We start from the raw sequence: 19,604 nt of genomic DNA on the forward strand, positions 1-19,604 counted from the left end.
GTCTGCCGTGCCTCGTCTCGGAGTTTCCCGTGGGGATTTTTTTGGTTGCGTGTGTGGATTAGCAGCCCTGGGGTGGGCTGAGTGGGCACAGGGCAGTAAACTGTACCTTAGCATTACTGCCGTTGCTGTCTTAAGGGTTTCACCAGATGTTTCAATTTGCGTGCGGCTATGCTCCGCTTTGTGGAGAAACAAGATCTGTGTGATGCTTGTGTGCCCGCATCGGTTCGTCCTCCCTCCTTCCAAAACTTGGCCTGTTGGCAGGTTGCAAAGGAATCAGATACCGGGGGTTTATTAGGTTCCTAACAGCTTTTGTGGAAAGTGGTGACTGCATAGAGAGGCTTATTAATATTCCTGCTAACGGTTGTAATGTGATAATATTTGTTCATTATCAGAGAATCAGTTTTGCAGCTGTATTTCAAGATAAATCCAGTAAAGCCAACCTCAGTTCAGTTGTTCACACAACTCTGTCAGGAAGGATTTGTGTTGGTGATTTACCCATACAATGATGCAGCTTATCATTGTAAAAAGAGTCTGTTTGAAATTAAATTTTGGTGATTCAGGAAGCTCCGGGTGCGTTTTGACAGCACAATTACATCCTTTCTGCGCCCTCAGCACTTGTGTAGCCGACAGTGTTAAGAGTGGGCAGAATTTACGTTACTTGGACAACTGTCTACCTAACATTTCCCTTCCTAAACATTTTAATTTTGCCTTTAAGAAGAAATTATCTATAGTATTCGGTAGGTTGTATTTATAACTACATTTTAAACTCATATTTTAAAACATTTTCTTAAGGGGAATTTATTGCTTCACTAAAATTCAATCTTGAGCTCAAAAGTTTTAAACTAGGTATCTTGTATATGTCAGAATTCTTACTCTAGGTGACTTCTTGCATAATTATATTTCACATCTTTTAAAAGAGCTTAAATGACATGCTGCTTTTGAAGCATGCCTACAGACATGCTGTTGGGGGTCTGCCTGTAACAGCCTAAGTTTCTCACGTCGAGTTTTGCCACTCAAGCTGAAGCTGAGTAGCGGCACTCTGCCTTACAGCTTTTCAGTTATCTACTTAGTTACGTTTTTGTTGATAATGGTTTTTACAAAACAGTGCTGTAGGAAGTACTGATCATCTTGTAAGGCTAATTTTATATCAGGTTGTGTGGTTTAAGGAAGCAGAATCTGTCTCGTTTTTTTTTTTAACTAGGTAATATTAGCATATTTAAAGATACAGACTACTACAAAGTAGTACAAGACACTACTTGCAGCTCAGAAGTGGAAGCTTCATCTCATGTGGATAGCATAGTTTTTATTTAATGTTATAGAAAGCATAACACACAAACATTGTTTCCTTAAAGGAAATATTGTAATCTGTTAAACTAAATGCATCTATCCACTAGGTGTCCGTAGTTCCAAGTAGGATGAAGCTTGGAAGGACAGTACATGATGAAGCTTCAAAGTAACTAATATTTGTTGTGACTACCACAACTACTTCTTAATGTTTCTTTTGCTCAGTATTTTAAAATTACATTCTGGTTTTTGTTTCATATATTGACCCTAAATGTAGTTTTGCTATTTCTTTGAGCCTATTTTACATAATTATTTCTCTCTCTCTTACCTTCCAAACAACATAAAGAATAAAATATTTTTTCTGCCAACTTCACAGGACTTATTTCCAGCCCTGTATCGTGTCTGCAAGTCTTGCAAAAAATAACGGTGATGGTTTAAATGCATTGAGGAAGCGTGAAACTACAGTTTGAGCTGTTCAGAGCTACATAGTAACATTCTACAATTCTGTTCTTACTGTTCATATCTCTCTTTTTCTTTTTTGTTGTTGTTTTAAGGGTTCTAAGTTTGGAATTAAATAAAGACAGAGATGTGGAAAGAATACATAGGAGTGGTATCAACACCCTTGATATTGAGCCTGTTGAGGGAAGATAGTAAGTATATACTTTAGTTGGTAAAAATGTATATGAGACCTTCACTGTGTTTTGGTACTATGGATTTAGTTTCTTGTTGAACACTCAATTATATTGAGCATATTGAGATCATGAGTGTTGTAACTTGTATGCTTTATTAACACTTTCAGCATGTTATCCGGTGGATCAGATGGTGTTATTGTACTTTATGACCTTGAAAACTTGAGCAGAAAACCAAGTTACACATGTAAAGCACTTTGTTCTGTGGGAAGGTAGGTACTCAAAAATTCTATTAAAAGTTCATGATGATGTCTCTTGTGTGACTAGCATTAAACTCACAAATTAATTTGTGTTCTTATTTGTAGGACTGTAGAAAGTAGTGCCAGAAATTTTTGAAGGCTAGCATGATACATTATGGTTTTTGGCATGCAAAAAATAAGCAAGAAACTTTGTTATTATTTATGTGATTTACTAAGTAGCAGGAGCTAATTGTTTTCTCTTTATTTGTCTACTCTAACAGTTAGAAAATATGTACAATGACTCTCTGGTACTGTTTGAGTAGATCTTTGACAGTTCGGAAGTTAAAATGGAGGGTGTTAATTGTAATCATGGAAACTAAGGTAGAGGCTTGTGTTCCTGTAGAACCCACAAAAAAGTTAGTTAGTACTCCAATCTCATATTTTAACACTAGAAAAAAGACAAAAAAAAAAAAACCCAACCATCTTCCAGGTCACAGTTCCTCACCTGTGAGTTTTCTTATTGTCTCATGTTGAAATTTGCTGACTCTATGCCAGTAACTATGAGAAAGGATTTTCAGACTGTTGTAGAAATATTCCTTGTATCCCCCAAATACATGTAATATATATCTCTTCGAATAATTATGTGTCTAAGCAAAAGGAAAATAATCTTTGCACAACCCTGTTCATCTGATTGGAAAAAAATCTAATACAGATTTGCAGTTGTTGGTTTTATTGCCCCTCTCCCTGCTCCCAGTTTAACTAATAGCTATTTCAAGTTCACCAGTTACGGAAGTAATTGATACAGAACTTTGTAAGAACATGTTTGAATGAAGACAGATGTGTTACTGATAAAAATGGGACATATTTTTCTGAAGAACAGGGTACTACCATACTGTGTAGTCTATGTAAAGACTCAGAGCCTTTACTGATATGTCAGACTTTCCCTGCAGGCAGTATAAATTTGTCCATTATGGGCATTAAGTCTTCTAGCAAAAGCTGTTTTTTCCTTGTGTTTGCATAGTAAGGTTATCTAGTAGATTAGGACTTTATCTGAGGCTCATAATAAGATATATCCTACTGTGTAGAAGATTAGTAGCTACATTTTCCCCTTATTTTTTCCCAGTCTTCCAATTATTTGAGGTCTAAGAGCTTCATAAGTAAGATCAACAAGAACAGAACAGATTTGTAACAATAAAAGGCCTAAATGGTAACTTAGACCATAAGAAAGAAAAAGGGTAATAGAACTTGCGTCAAAACAAATGGGTAGGAATAGAATCTACTGCAAATAAGCTGCATTTGGTAAGTGTTGATGGCTGGGACTTCTTGAACAAAATTAATTAAAATTGTAACTAAGAACAAGTAATGACTATGCATGCCCAAATCTCAATACCGAAATGAATTCTGAAACAGATAGAGCAAACTGAAGAGATACATGCTGAGAAGACACAGCATAAAAACTGGCAAATCTGTGCTAAAATCATGCCGTTGTTAACTTCAGTTAGGTCAGTAGAAATATTCCATACTTGAAAATTCTGTTTATGAGCATAGTTAGTCTGTAGTTTGTTTCTTGAGTAGGTGTTAATTTGCATAGATGCATCTTTTATTTCTTACCAGTTGAGTAGAGGCATAAATCATACTAGTAGAATCTGATTTTGTGTGACACAATGTTCTAAATGATAGGCTTATTATTATTATCACTTAAAGTAACCATAGTAGGTTTTTTGCCTCAATTATTTATTCCCAGTATTCATGTAGCTTCCTAGTATGTTTTAATTACTTATTGTAGCTAATTAGCCACAGATGTAGCTTCAGATATTGGAATAGTATTCATGCAGAGTTCCTGACATCATAAATGAATTTGTAATTACCAGTAAGAAACAATTCCCATCTGACTATCCAGCTCTTATCTTTGAAGCATGTGATAATGACCTGTTGCAAAAGCTTGTCTGTGTTCCAAGTTTGCAGGGCACAATGCAACTCTGGTCTCGAAGTTGCTTAAAGAATAAGCTCTTGGTAGAGGCCCTCTGAAACTATTTCTGAATAGACTCTGAACTGGGCCTGCTGAGGATGCAGTAGTTTAGAACATCAGAGGAGATAATTCCTGATGGTAGGCTGTGATTTACCCAGTGTTTCTCATCTAGGGCCACTATTGTAAAAAAAAAAACCAAAACAACTCCACTGGGAGTCAGAACAGAGAGCTTTACGTGGTTTCACATGATACACGCTGTCCTGTGGCAAAAACTGGTATCTGAGAGTAACCGAACAGTACCAGCTTCTAGATAATATATAGCTGATGCTTGTGTGTAAGGTAGTGTCCTCTACTCAAAACCCATCTAGGAAGAATGAATGGCAGTGACCTTACTCTCCGTAGAATTAATTCTGTATTTGGTCTTTGGTAGAAAAGGTTGGGATATTCTGAGTAATGGGGGAAAATACTGTGTATAGAATAAGCTGGGAATAACATACAGCCCTGAGACATGAAGCCAGGCTGAATGGCATGTGGCCGCTACTAAGCCTAGCCAGATCAAAGGTGATTCCTGCAGAGCTACTCAAGAGTATTTTAGTTCATTCCTCAGCCCTCTGGATTATGGGAGAATTGATTGATTTGGTGCAGTGCTGAACACAGTCCAGTCTTGTGCACTTATATTTATTGTACCAGGATAGTTAGTTCCATGAGTTTAGATTTTTCTGCACAATGCCTACAAATGCCTCTGCAGGAGTAAGTTCACGCTGAGTCAGACTTGATTTCCTGGCACTGCAGGTACTGAAGATTTTTAGCTTGACCTCCTGTAGAATAAGTGCACAAAATCTGTTGATTTTTAGCACCGTGGCGAAGTAACAAGCTGTTCTAGGGTATGCTTCAGAGATAAGCAGTGCAGGAGTTATTAAACTAAGCTCAACAGTTGCTCAATAGCTCTTGCTTAGTATTGTCAGTGCTGGCTTCTGTGCTTTCTAGCAATCCAAGTAAGCAGGAAGGTTTATTAGCTTAGGTGTAGTGCCAGATCTATGCAGAAGATCTGCATCTGCATTTACACAGTGATACCCCTGCAATAGTTATTGGTTTGGAGGCCAGGACACTTGAGAGAACGATGCAAAGATAAGAGCTGAAGTGAAGAAATCTTGTGAGCCCTTCACTAGCTGCAGATGGAGCCAGTTGGACTATTTTTGCATGTGTACTGCATCTGGCTGGGATGGAGTTAATTTTCTTCATAGTAGCTTGTATGGTGCTATGTTATGGATTTGTGACCAGTCTTGATAACACACTGATTCTTTAGCTATTGCTGAACAGTGCTTGCGTAGTGTCAAGGCACTCTGTTCCTCACTCTGCTGCCTCAGCAAGTAGGCTGGGAGGGAACACAGCTGGGACACCTGACCCAAATTGACCAAAGGGGTATTGATATTTCATACCATACAAAGTCATGTGCAGCAATAAAACTGGGGGGAGTTTTCCTGGGGTTGCCGCTGCTCAGGGTCTGGCTGGGCATCGGTCAGCCTGTGGTGAGGGATTGTTTTTGCATCACGTGTTTTTCTTCTTTTTGTGGGTTGTTTTGTTTTGTTTCCTTTCCTTTTACTTATTAAAATGTCTTTATCTCAACCCACAAGTTTTCTCACCTTTGCCATTTGGATTCTCTCCCCCATCACTGCAGGGGGGGGAGTGAGTGAGCAGCTGTGGTGGTGCTTAGCTGCCTAGGGTTAACCCACAACAGCATGGTACTTCTGAGTCTGGGAGCATGGTTTTGGGCCTTGAAGCTGAATCCACGTGGATCCAGCTCAGATGAGAGAGGCCTAGCAGGTGTGTGAAATGAGCTGTATTGTTCAGAGCCTGGTCAGTTGAATCATATCCTGGAGCTGTCGAGATTGGCTCTGGTGTCCCTTCTTCCCACCACTGTTAAAGTATTATTAATTATATTACATTCTTTTACTATGCGTAGTTGAGTTGAAAGTTTCATATTGTTTTTCCTCTTTCATTTCTGAATGCAAAAATAATTAACTCTCAGTAACTCAGTCCGCTGCTATCTGGTGACTTCAGTATATATGAATTCCCAATAACTGTGTAGCTGTAATTATTGGCTAATAATCATGAATTTTTTGAACTGTATATGTGATTGTATTTTTCAGTAGATCCGTTTCTAAGCCAGTGGGATTCCACAAGCATAAATGGTCTGTAGTGTTAGGCCCTCACTTTAAACATTAGAACTTTAAACATTAGAATTTAAAAATTTCAAAAGACGAGTGCCTTTTATGCCTCAGACTAAGTGTCTTAACTTGAGATATGCTACAGATACCATATTTTGAAAAGGTAAATGATCTGTAGTTTCTTGAAATGAGGGGTCTTCAAAGTAATTAACATAGGTTGATTGAAAATTGAGGCATCAAACAAGAAGTTCTTCTTGAAAACCTCAGTACAAATTAAAAAAAAAAATTAAACTATGTTTTCAACTTGTCATCAAATATCAAGACAATTATAAGACAATTATCAAGACTCTAACCAACTGGAATCTTTTCCTTGATTTTAGGAGCCATCCTGATGTACATAGGTTCAGTGTGGAGACAGTCCAGTGGTATCCTCATGACACTGGCATGTTTACATCCAGCTCATTTGATAAAGACTTGAAAATATGGGATACAAATACTTTACAAGTAAGAGAAAACTTCTACAGCTTGCAGGCTTCTTTGTATACATGTTATTCATTCCACATCTGTAGTTCATCCAGAGCTCAACAGGACCAAGCATCCAAAAGGATGAAAACCAGCTGATTGTTGGAACTGTGGGTGCAGCAGAGGGTGATGTGGTTCTGGCATTCATGCATACCTTGGTGTGTACCTGTCTGTTTCTGAAGACCAGAATGTCTAAACTGTATGAGGGCCCGGAACCCTTGGGACAATTCCTTTCTGCTTTTGCTGTGAACAAGAATACAGCTAGTTGAATTTATGCTGTATAAACTTTTCCACCAAGGACTGGTCTGAAGTTCATTCTCGGGGATTGTTGAGTGTAATGGTAGTGTACTGCAGGTCTAATTATTTTTAGTAACCAAGGCCTAAATACCGCTTTTGAAGGACTGGTGATCTTGGCATTCAGGGTCATTAGGTCCAAAATTCTGGTGTTGTAAGAACTATAGACACCACTTCTAAAAATTGATGGAGAATGAGAGAAACCATTAAGAAAGTGCTAACCAATGTAACTGGCTTCATTAAAGTAAACAGATTCTGTAGGATTTTAGGTTGCTTTGACTCACAAATCCTCGCATTTAGTTGTTGAACTATGAATTCTGGACTGCAGCTTATCCTGTTTCCAGTATGCATGTAGTAATGAATTTACACTGATGCTTTTTGAATGTTGGTTCATGCATAATGAAAGAATTTCAAAATAATAAGAGGTTTGTCATCCTAGGGACACAACAGAGAATAAATTTTGACCTCTTTTTTGTGAGATGTAAAGCTGTGTTTGCAGTTACTAAACCTTCTTGTAAATGCAAATTTCAATTCACTTTCCAGGTAGTTCTGTGAGCATCACTTAAAAGACACAGTGTTCATGTGAAGGTTATTGATCGACCTGTTCTGCCACCAAATGGTGTATTTGAAAACACAGACAACTTAGTTTTAAGATTTTTATTTTTTATATATATACAGTATTTTAGAATGAGACAACAAAAGCAATTGTACCTGAAAGTAATTGTACTGATTATTAAAGCAAATGTTATATTTCATTAATTTTTAACACTCACAAGGGAGCTAATAATTTTTTTTTTGAGGAATTGAAGATAGTATGTGATGTTTGTGAATGACAAGGGGCTTCTAAATTTAGTCTAAGTGCCTCTTTCCTGTTGACTTCTATCTCCATATTGTAACCTTCTTGGTTTTTTTTCTTGCTGTTTTTTCTTCCTAGCTTCTTTAATTTTTTATAATTTTTAAATAATTTCTATTCATGCTTGTGATTATCCAGTTTTCTTGGTCTTTCTTTTGAGTCATCTCTGAGCTCTGGCATAATTGTTCTGGTGTTGGAAACAGACTTACTTTGCGATGTTTGCGTGATCTGGTTTCTAACCAGGAGAGTTATTGTTAGTAAGTAAACAGTAATATTTGTATTAGTCTCATTTGTAGCTGTTACTTGAAAAATACTTAATAATGAGGATTTACATTCTGATAACATACTTGACGCTGTGATTAATTTAATCTTTTTTATTATCAGCCTGCAGATGTATTTCACTTTGAGGGAACAGTCTATAGCCATCACATGTCTCCAGTTGCTACAAAGCATTGTTTAATAGCAGGTATGTATGTGTTTTTCAGAAATGCCCTATGTATTTTGGGGTTATAGTAAAAAACAAGTAATATTCAGTAGGGGTTTTTTCCCTTCTCTGTCTTATTTTTACATAATTTGAGTTTTCATAAGACACAAGGTCATTGATAAAATAAAATGTTATCAGTTAGTCGGATGATGTCAATGAGAATATCACATTTGTTCTTCTGAAATAATACATCAATCAATTCTCCTTCTAGATAAAAATACCTAGCTATAACTAGGTTACCTTTCATTACATAAGTTAGCATTTGAAGGTTATTAGCTCCAAACATAGTAAATTGTGTAAATAGAGGGGTGTGTGTATTGCTTACATGTATGCAATTTAACTATGTTTAGCAAAAAAAATATTTAAAGAGGAGATATTTTTAATTTTTATGTTTCATAAGTACTGTCCTGTTTACCCATGGTTTCTAAATTTTGTGTGTTATATGCTAAATTTACTTGGACTAAAAATGGAAAGCTGTTAATAGAATGCATTGCTCTGACTAAATGAACTGTTATGCAGCTAATGTTTTTCTTCTATTTCTTTGTCATTGCTAAGATTTTTTTGTTGTTGTTCTCTCAAATGCTGGGGATTTTTTTAGCTGTCTTTGTTTCTTTTGTTACAGTTGGTACCAAAAGCCCCAAAGTACAGCTCTGTGACTTGAAGTCTGGATCCTGTTCTCACATTCTGCAGGGTACTTTTTAGTCTGAAACATAAATGTTAAACAATAACTACTTTGAGTAAAACAAGTCCTGTAAAGAAACACTGTATACAATGTATTCTTTGTAAGTAACATGACTAATTTATTTATTGCCAGTTGTGAAAGTTACACAGTGGCAAAAGGTTCTTCTGCGTGTTAGTCTAGTGCTAATGAATTGAAGAATACAAATGTTAATTAATGAACAGTTATTACAGATGTTTGGGCATTTTCATTACCTAATCAATAGTGATTACTATTTATTACATGGTTAAGTGTAGGCATTGGTTTTGTGTTCATGGAAATTCAATATGGGGTGCTGCTTTTTAAAAAAACAAAAAACAACAAAACTGCAAAACAACAAAAAGCCAACACCAAAACAAAAAAACCTTCACTCTTTTTAACAAAATATCCTGTGGAGCTGCTTGCATGGATTTGTTTAGAAGTTTCTGTATAATAGGCAAGATACTACTTGCTATAGAAGGGTGGTATCTAATCCTTTGCATTTACCTAATTCAGTAAACACAGGGGTTTATTGTTGCGTAATCCATTACTTTTTGCACTTAATGAGAATTTGCCCTTAATGTCTCTTTTCTAATGTTTACTTTTTGGAGTATGAGTATATACACACATGCTCAAGTGAAGGCAATTACAAGGTTAATCTTCATGCTTCAAATCAACAGGGCAAGAGCCAGATCTGATCTAGACACTGTAGAGCAGACACAGCAACATGCAAATGCAGCTCTATTTCTTCACTGGCCAGCTCAAGTTTAAAAGCAGCCTAGGTGCTTTCGTGTGATGCAGAGCTTAAGCTAGTAAAGTCCTTCTGAACTAAATCAGCCACAATGGGCATCTCAACGTTCTGTTTCTAGAACTGAGAGCCACCAGAAAGTGCAGACACAAAAATAGCTCTCTAAAGAATCAGTGTGGTTTCAGCAGGCCTTCTTAATTTTGACACAAGAGTTAGTACTTCCCAGGCACAAGCTGGCTGTGTCCTTGTACACAGCCTGGTACAGTTAGCTCAAGTGCAATTTTAGTGGAAATTTGAAATCCGCACAAGTGGAAGCAGATTATGTCCTCCACTAAACATAATCATTCTTTATAGAACTTGAAGCACTCATTAGTGTCTTGAAAACAGGTATGAATATTTTTCACATAGGCTAGCTCTAGCAGCTGAAATGGAACTAAATGCTTGGCTGTAGTTTACTTAATGGATCCAAATAAATGTGTCTGCCCTGAGCCTTCCAAGTATATCCTGTAGTACCTGTATTATGGAGATTTTTTCCATTATCCTGGGCATTACAGCCCTTTGATTACTTCATGTAATGGAAAACCAGCTACTAGAAGATGTACCAGAAACAAGGTGGTTCACATAACTCTAAACTGCATTAGCAAAAATGTATTTGTATAACTTAGTTTATTTTTCAGCAATGTGTTTCTATTATTACACAAAGCGTGATTGCAGTCTTTCCATTTAGGACACCTTACACTTCCTATTGTATTTGTCTAACATTTTTAAAACTTTCCAAGTCTTTTTCCCAAGTAATGGGAAAAAATAGCCCAAATTCAGGACAAGAGTATTTGAGGGTAAGCTGAATAAAGTTTTAATCTTAAGTACTTAAGGTAAATATACTTTTTGTTACACATTTTGAAAGGATTTGAAGAAAAACAAATAGAAAGTTCCTTCTGTGTGTGAGAACACCAGTGCTAACACAAAATTTAATAACAGTACTTAAAGTGAGCTCAGTAGCTGTGACTGTACTATAATGTGTTTTGCATAGGAAAAACCATCTTTGTTTATCAAAAGTTATACACATGTAATACTCCATGTATCACTTTCAGCTTACTGCAATCCCACTGGAGTAAGAGGAAGAAAGAGAAATAACCTCTAGGCCAAAATAATATATTTTCACAAAATTCAAATTCATACTACAATTTAGATTATTGTTCTGGATTGGTGGATCCTATAGAACTAAGTATTTGCTTTTACTTTCAGTTATTTACATAAAATGGTGTGTATAAATATTTTCCTAGAAAATCATATAAGCTTTTTCATGCAATTTTTAGGTCACAGGCAAGAAGTACTGGCAGTGTCTTGGTCCCCACGTCACGAATATGTTTTGGCAACAGCAAGGTAGAGATGTTACTGGGCTGTTATATGCACTAAAAATGTCTGATGGTAAAATTTAATATATTCATTATGCATGTTTTTTACAATTCAAATGCACTTTTAAAGTTAATCTTCATCATTTACTTTAACCTCTTCACAGGTTTGTACATCTTGCCTAGAAAAATTAAGCCTGAAAAGCTATCCAAGTGATGCTTATTTTATAGGAAGCTTGTACAGAATTTTGAAATAGTAATTGCATTTAAAGGTATAGCAAAATGGTAGAGCATTATGGAGCTACTTACTTCTTACTGTTTATTAGTGTGTGCATTGGTAATCTGTTTTATAACAAAGTAAAACATGTTTAGCTCGAAGTACCATCCTGGTTAATCATGCTCAGTTATGTCAAAGAGCATAATGCAGGTAGCTTAGCTGATGGGTAATAACTTTCCAAGCTGCAGCAATTCAGTGAGTATGGATTGTATGTTGATATTCCTGGGCTTTTTTTTTGCTTTTTTTTTTTTTTTTTAAATTCCAGCCATTTTCAGTCTAAAAGATCCTCTTGGTTTTCCTATCTTTTGCGTATGTTAGCTTTTGATTATAATGTGACATTTCACTTCTCAGTTTCATGGTTGGCATGTTTTTTTCTTTTGAACTGCAGAGAGGAATGGCCGTTTTATAGGTTGAGAGTGAAATTTGAATAAGTTGATATCAGAATTACAGACCCTTGGCTTCTGATGCCAAGCTTCTGAAAGGCTCAACATAGTTGGGAACTTTTCTAACAGTCTGATTTGTTTGTTTGTTTTAGCAAATGAAAAATTGTTTCCTTGTTTTTCCATCATGGAAATAGTAGCAAATTTTATTAAATATTGACTTACTGATGTCTCCTGAAACATTTTGCTTCAAAGTCATATAACTATAAACTGCATCTACCTATATTGTCATGTTGCCCTATGACAATTGCATGTTAAACGTGTTTCTTATGGCTCCATTACTTAATTCAGTGCTATAGTTGGACTGCTAGTTCCTAATAACATAACTCAGTTTTGCCATCTGCTAAGACAAGTATGGGCAAGAACTGACAACACTGAGATAATGAAAATGTAGTGAGGAGAAACTGACTGGTACTGCTAAAAAGACAATCTGGACTAATCTTGCGTTTCAGGAGATGTGGCTATTTTCCAAGACAATTGTATGTTTGCTTGTGATCACTTCAGGGGAGGGAAAATATATTTTTGGGTTTTATGTGGCTTGCACGTGAAATGTGTTATTTCAAATTTCTTATATGATGCTTGGCTCTTCCATAGTTTTGGCAGGAGACTGGAATGGTCAGAGAAGAGACATGTTTTCTGTGTGTCTTTCACATACTTCTGTTTCAAGCACTAGAGAAGATTATAAGCTCTTTCTTGCTCATTAGAACTGGCTAGAAAAGATTAGCCAATAGGAACTGCATCATCAAAAATGGACAACTGTTGGCTTTTATAATAAGGAATTTCCTTCTATGCCTTTGTTAAAAATATTTCAATATAAGCAGTTCGTTGCTCACTTTACAGTCAGCTCAAACCTCAGCGATATCTCTATTCATGGTCTTAGAATATTTACAGCAAAGTAATGTGTTGTCAGCACATTCAGTTGGAATACCACTTGGAAGTTAGCAGAATCAATCTGTAGTGGAGGGGGGAGCACAAAAGAACAAATTAGTCATTAGCTTTGTCAGATGCAGAACAGATAAGGAATAATAGTTAGTTTTGCTTTGTTCAGTTGAGATATATATATAGAGAGATATATACTATATATATTCCTGATATTAATGCACTCATCTAACTTGAGAACACACAGGAAAAAGCAAGTCGTACTTCAGTTAGAAGACTGCTTATCTAAGAAGCAGTTTGATTTGGTATATTTTCCAGCTGTAGATCGAAAAGGTGCAGTTTTCTTTCTTTAGCTGGGGTAAAAAGTGATTTATATTTGTATGTTTGTTTGTTTTCTCCAAAAGGACAGTTAAGTTGCTGGGAACTGTCCAAATAGTTTCAGTAAATACATCTACACTGGTGACTTAGCGCACGGGAAGTGGTCTTTTCTGTGAATTTACCTCCTGTCTATACCTGGGAGTCTTGTGGTGCACACAGGAGTATGCTACTTGAATGCTCAAATCAAGCTGCACATCAAGGTGCCATACGAGTGCATTGTCTGCAATGTTGCTGTCGAAGCGTGTACCTAGTACCAACAGTTATCATAGCTTTTGTTGCTGGCAAAGATAGAGTGTGAGCAAAGCCTGAGCATGCAGCCTGGGAACCAGAATGAATCACAGCAGCCTGAGCCTTGGTCTTTCCCTCCTTGTGCCACCTTGGTAACGTAGACAAAGCCAGTGAGTTCCTGCAGAAGCAAGCTGTCAGTGTTTCTCTGCCATAGCACCATGTGACAACAGAGCGTATAGACCTATCCAGCATACGTGTATGTAGCCGACTTGTGTACCAGTCAAACTGTAGATCTGTGATAACAAGAGCCTGAGTTCCCAGACAACCATGACAGACAATGCTGGAGTCAGTAGCTACAGTTTAATCAACGGAAGAATGAGCAAGTTTATTCCTAGTCTGTATATGTGTGTAAGGTTTGTATGTTGTAGACAAAGATTCACTCTGAACTTAGGTGCTTGTAGAGTACCAGCTATATTTACTAATTCATGTAAATGAATGTCTGAAGTCTGTCTTAAAAATCTTTTCATTAAATTCTGTTGGCTTCAATGTCACTGCATGATGAGTAGTTCAGAATAGTTGCTGGACCAGGATGAGTGCCAGGTGGGTTGGCTAAAAACAGTTATTGAACCAGGGTGCACACAATTTCCCTAATGTATGCAAATGTGTTTTTTTAGTGCTGACAGTAAAGTAAAATTATGGGATGTGAGGAGAGCATCTGGATGTCTGACTACGCTTGATCAGCACAATGGAGAAAAGTCCAAAGCATCTTCTGAGGCAGGTAATACAGAATATAATTGGTGGTAATCCATATGTAACTAGAAGTGTTCTTATATTTCATAAATGTGTTGAATACCAAGACCAGCAAGGAGACTAGTGGTAATCCAGTTCTTACCTAGTGCATGACACAGGCCATTGAATTTTATTCAGTTACTTTGGTTATAGAGACAGTGTTTGTGGTTGGGGATCTTGCTTAGAGACATCTTCTTGGCAACACTATTGTATCTGTTCTAAATGTTTTTCCCCCTAAAATGGGAAATTTTGCCATCAGTTTTATGGGCGGAAGAATTTTTTCCTGCTGTAGATGAAGTTTCATATAAACAGCAATCACTTCATACTTTGTAAGCTGTTCCAGTGGTTAATTACCCTCCTTTAAAAACAAAGACGACACAAACAAAACCCACAAAAGTGCATTCCTTTTGCTGTTTAAATTAGTCTTGCTTCTAGTGCAAGCCTCTAGAATATTTCCTCATATGCGATGCTGTAAAATCAATTATATTCTTTTTATACTGTGTAAAGTATACAACGGAGTATAAATTTGTGATTAATTTTACAGGAAGCTAAATTACACTCATTTCAGTACAGTCAAATGCATTAATGGTGCCTTGTATCAATTGTTATTAGCGACAACATTAACATTTTTATGTATCTCTTCAGGTCACGTTTCCGTACCTAAAAAAAAACCGAAAAAACAAAACCAAAAAACCCCACTAAATTAAAGGGAAGCTTCTGAACTTTAAATTATAGTTCATGAATTTTGGTCAATTCTGTACAAAAGATTTAATTATGGCAGGCCAAAAAAGTGCTTCAACAGTCGCTGCTCTGATGTAGAAATACATAGTATTTGGAATTGAATCACAAAGCAGAAACTGTGTATCATGGCTCTGAACAAAGGGATTTGCATAGCATAAATCATAGTTATTAAAGCTAAAAGTCACTTGTCTGACTTGTTATGTGCAACTTAATTTGCATATAGAAAAATACATGCAAATCTCTGTAAAGTCAAACTAATTTTCTGAAATGTACAGTTAGAGGATATGAAGTAGCAGTAAGTATCTGTTTTAATAACCATGCTCTCTGCTATGTAAATTGTAGTGTGGTAATATAGATGTTTGGTTTTGACAATTGTAAATTTCATTGAAATTCAAGAAACTACTGAGATGAAAATGCTCTAAAGAAATCTAAGACTTATGAAAAAAAGAAAAATTTGGACAAATTTTCTTTTACGAAAACCAAAATTCTATGTAACTCCCAGGATAATTAGTGCCATTTTATACATTCATTTGAATGACATGTTGTCTTGTTCAAACACAACTGTCTTTTCAACCTTATTTCTCTGTCAGCTTCAAGATGATTTTTTGATAATCCAATGGCAATGAAATCGACTAGGATATTAAATATATTGAAATATAGCTGAACTAAACCAAATGCAGCTAACAATTTTTTTTAATAAAATCTTTGAAAAACAAATGCACTTTTTGTCTAAGAAGTATGTCTAAATTCTGTACTGCAGTACAATGCAGAGATAGATACCTTATCCATTTTTCAGTGAATTAATTTATGGGCGCCATAATTAGGTTGAGCACACGGTACTCAAGGTGAGGCCTCACCAATGCTGAATACAGCGGGACAATCACCTCTTTTGACCGGCTGGTTATACTGTGTTTGGTGCACCCCAGGATGTGGTTTGCCCTCTTGGCTGCCAGGGCCCACTGCTGACCCATATTGAGCCTGCTGCCGACCAGCACCCCCAGATCCCTTTCTGCAGGGCTGCTCTCCAGCCACTCCTCTCCCACTTTGTACTTGTGCCCGGCGCTACTCGGTCCCGGGTGCAGCATCCAGCATTTCAACTTGTTAAATGTCGTGCCATTAATCATTGCCCAGTGCTCCAATCTATCTAGATCCCTCTGCAAGGCATCTTGTCCCTCGAGAGAGTCAACAGCACCTCCCAGTTTGGTATTATCAGCAAACTTGCTAATGGTGCATTCAACTCCTGCATCCAGATCGTTGATAAATATATTGAACAGAACTGGCCCTAGAATTGAACCCTGAGGAACACCGCTGGTGACCAGTCGCCAGGCAGGTGCTTTTGTAAACCAAGAGTTAAATTTTTAATTTACTGATATGTTACCATTTAAACAGCACTTTCAGTGCTATACATTGAAATAAAAATGTGTACACTAAACAGTAATTCTTCTGTAGAAACCTGAACCAGCTCTTTTTCCTGACAGCAAACACAGCTCACAATGGGAGAGTTAACGGTTTACGCTATACGAATGATGGTCTTCATCTGTTGACAATTGGTACAGATGATCGGATGCGACTCTGGAATAGCTCCACTGGAGAAAACACATTAGTAAGTTTTCAAGGATCTTCAGTTATGTTTTTACTTGCAGTTAATTTTAGAAGATTTATGATTTGTGCAATTGTCATTACAACTTTGGATATTTATTCATTTTCATAAAGGAAATAGCTGCTTAATCTCATCATTAGAAGATTTTGTGAGCATTTTTTTCCAGATTTCTTTTTTATTTCTACTTATTATTAAAAAAAAAAAAAAAGAGTATGAAAAAGCCTGGATCTACTTAACGATTGAATATGGTAACTTTAAGTTCATTAATTTGTGAGCATAGCTGAAAACACTTCAGACAGTAATGAAAACCTTCATATGCAGTGACTGTTGGTAGAATTTTTTTTTTTAAACACTAGTTGTCAGCGTGCTATCCACAGGGCAATTGTCCATATGTAAGAGTTTCACTGATTGACTGCCTGGCTTTCTTGCAATTTATTTGTGGTTTTGTGGAATCTTCTTTGTGGAGTTATATAGCAGTGTTAAAAATATCTGTCCCTCTACATTTGCATTGCAACCAAAGGGGGGGAGGCAGAAATGAAATCTGTATTGCTGCTCTAGTCTTTTCTATGGCTTGTTTTTTGGTGAAGGTTCCTGTTTAATTTTCTGTTCAGTAAAGAAAATTGTTTCCTATGTTTATTTTGAAAGAAGGACATACTAGGTAACTCAGTTCCCATGGGATTTTAAGACAATCGTGATTATGGTCTGTCATTGCTATCAGGAAAGGAAGAAATTTTACTCTACCTTAGAAATCTTTTACTTCTGCTGCTTAGTTTCAGAACACAGCAAAAAGAATTCCTTATAGACATTTAAATGAAAGAACTTTTCTATCTCCACACTACCCAGATTTGCCAGCTTGTTCTCAACACTTCATATACAGACATCTTTCTGTCTTCAAATCACCATCGCTAAAGTAGATAATACAGTTTGTTCACTATCCTATCACCAGCTGGATCACTGTTTTTTGTTTTTCTGTGCCTGTTAGTTCATTGGCTTGTTTCATAGGCTATTATACAATTTTCTTATTTGGTGTAGAATAGCTTGATCCTGCCTTGCTTTTTCAAGTCCAGAATTATATTGTCCAGAGTACTGTTTCTTCATGCGCTGCCCAGAGGTATTGCTTAAAATAATTTCAAGGCACCAGCAGACAAATAAATGTATGTACGGGTAATACAAGTTCACACCATAGTCCCTTTATTTCCCCTACTAGCCAGTTCTTTTGATCTCCATAATTTTTTTCTATACCTTTCAAAAGGTATAGAAATTAAGCCATGCATATGAAATTTCTTGAGCAATGAGCCAAATTTGGGGCCTAATGGATTTTTTTTGTTAGTAAGAGAAATGAATGTTGGAGTCGTACACATCTTGCGTACATCCTTTATCACAGAAAGGAATAGAAAGTCCTGATTCACTGAGTATAGGAAGAATCAAACGGAAGCAGGTTTTCTGTTTGTCTGTGTGCTCAAAGGACAAAGCCAGTTTTTAAGATCTTTCTTCAGTTCTTGTTTTGGCAGCATCCTTTCCTTTATGTTGCTCCTCTATCAAGCAGGAACATTTACACTGAGTATATCCATGTAATTTACTTTTCCCAGCCTCCGCTCCTCCCTTTCGTTGTACATGCTTTTGTTATGAGCAGTGTTGTGGCTTGGGAATTGTTGCTGTTACAGCTCACAAGCTGTGTAAAGGAGTTTAACTGCTCTTTATCAGCAGGGTAATATGCTTCTTAAAACAACTAGCATTAACAAGACTTAACACAGTCAATATTTACAAACACTTTCTTTACCAAATGAGCAGTATTATCCACAAAGGACATGATATAAGCTCCACACCTCATGAAAATATCCTCTCAATATGAAAAAATATCAACCTACTTGTATGCTAATCAAACTCTTTTTGTATACATTTTTATGATGATTGAGAGAGATTTTCTCAGGACTCCTTTTTATTACACGTTTCTTACAGAAGTGCTCTTCGCTATGAAAGAGCATACTTTAAAAATAGAGCAACAAGTAGTCTCCTTTCTTGCCTGGCTCATGCTGACTGATGCTTATATTTGCCTCAAACTTCAAACTCCGGCAATTGATGTAGTATGGATCAAGAACCTGACAAAGCAAGACATTTGTATTAGAATATTTACCTACTAAACTTTATGAATCTGTTAGCTTATACTCAAAAGATTTCACACTTAGGATTTTTTTTTTTTTAACTATAGGCCATGAGTTTAAGGTAGGGAGCTTTAAAATTAACCAGAGAGCTTTCCTAACATTGTACATATAAGTGAATCTCTGTTTTTCAGCAGAAATTAAGAGCATAGGTTGTAGGACAATACTATTTGAAAAAATGTTTTATATATAATGCTATATAGTATTAATGAATTTAAATTTAAAGTACTGTTATTTTTATTAGAAAAAATGCTTCTTTTAAGTCATAAAATAATGTATGAATTTCAGGTGTTTGTAGTGGACTTCTCCCTCTTCATGAAAAAAAAAGTATATTTTATTTGTCAAAATTCTAATACTTTGTTTTAATTAAGTTTGTTCTAATGAATATATTTCTGTATTTTCTCATGAATACACTTTTGATGTCTGATAGGTCCTAATTAGACTGATATATCCAACTGGAATATTTTCTAGCGTGTTTGGAAACTTTCCACTTTCAACCTTTGGTGAGATTTTTATCTGTATAGGACTTGTCAAGAGCTTGCAACGTACAGACACTAATAAGCTATACTACTTTTATTTGCAAGGCTTTCCACACACCTCACAAGCCAGGTCTCAGAAATGTAGCATTTGCTCCTATCCTAGCTGCCCTTATAGGGAACAGTATTGAATTTCTCAGTGGTGATTTACCTTTGGTTAGAAGATAGGCTTTTTTATCACTCTTAACTGGTCCATAATAATTTAGCAAGTTATCCTTTATTTGCTTCTCCTTCATGAGTCTCTTTCTTCTAATCCCTTTACTTCACCCTTTACTTGTGCCATCCTTCTGTTTGTCCTTCAGCTGTTTTCATACTGCCTATTCATCTCTTCCTGTTTC

At 36.3% G+C, this 19,604-nt stretch overlaps 1 protein-coding gene across 1 annotated transcript in view; it reads left to right on the plus strand.

Moving 5' to 3' along the window:
- The first annotated feature begins 1,842 nt into the window (after nucleotides 1-1,842).
- The window catches only part of ERCC8 (excision repair cross-complementation group 8), a 26,938-nt gene continuing 9,176 nt past the window's right edge, over nucleotides 1,843-19,604 (plus strand). The window contains exons 1-8 of the mRNA XM_009326145.1: nucleotides 1,843-1,934; nucleotides 2,084-2,185; nucleotides 6,670-6,793; nucleotides 8,343-8,424; nucleotides 9,065-9,133; nucleotides 11,204-11,270; nucleotides 14,116-14,219; nucleotides 16,450-16,574. Coding sequence (XP_009324420.1) covers nucleotides 2,085-2,185; nucleotides 6,670-6,793; nucleotides 8,343-8,424; nucleotides 9,065-9,133; nucleotides 11,204-11,270; nucleotides 14,116-14,219; nucleotides 16,450-16,574 — 672 coding nt within the window. The 5' untranslated portion in view covers nucleotides 1,843-1,934; nucleotide 2,084. The remainder of the gene's footprint in view (nucleotides 1,935-2,083; nucleotides 2,186-6,669; nucleotides 6,794-8,342; nucleotides 8,425-9,064; nucleotides 9,134-11,203; nucleotides 11,271-14,115; nucleotides 14,220-16,449; nucleotides 16,575-19,604) is intronic.

The sequence above is a fragment of the Pygoscelis adeliae genome, unplaced genomic scaffold, assembly GCF_000699105.1.
Source record: "Pygoscelis adeliae isolate BGI_AS28 unplaced genomic scaffold, ASM69910v1 Scaffold446, whole genome shotgun sequence".
Lineage (NCBI taxonomy): Eukaryota > Metazoa > Chordata > Aves > Sphenisciformes > Spheniscidae > Pygoscelis > Pygoscelis adeliae.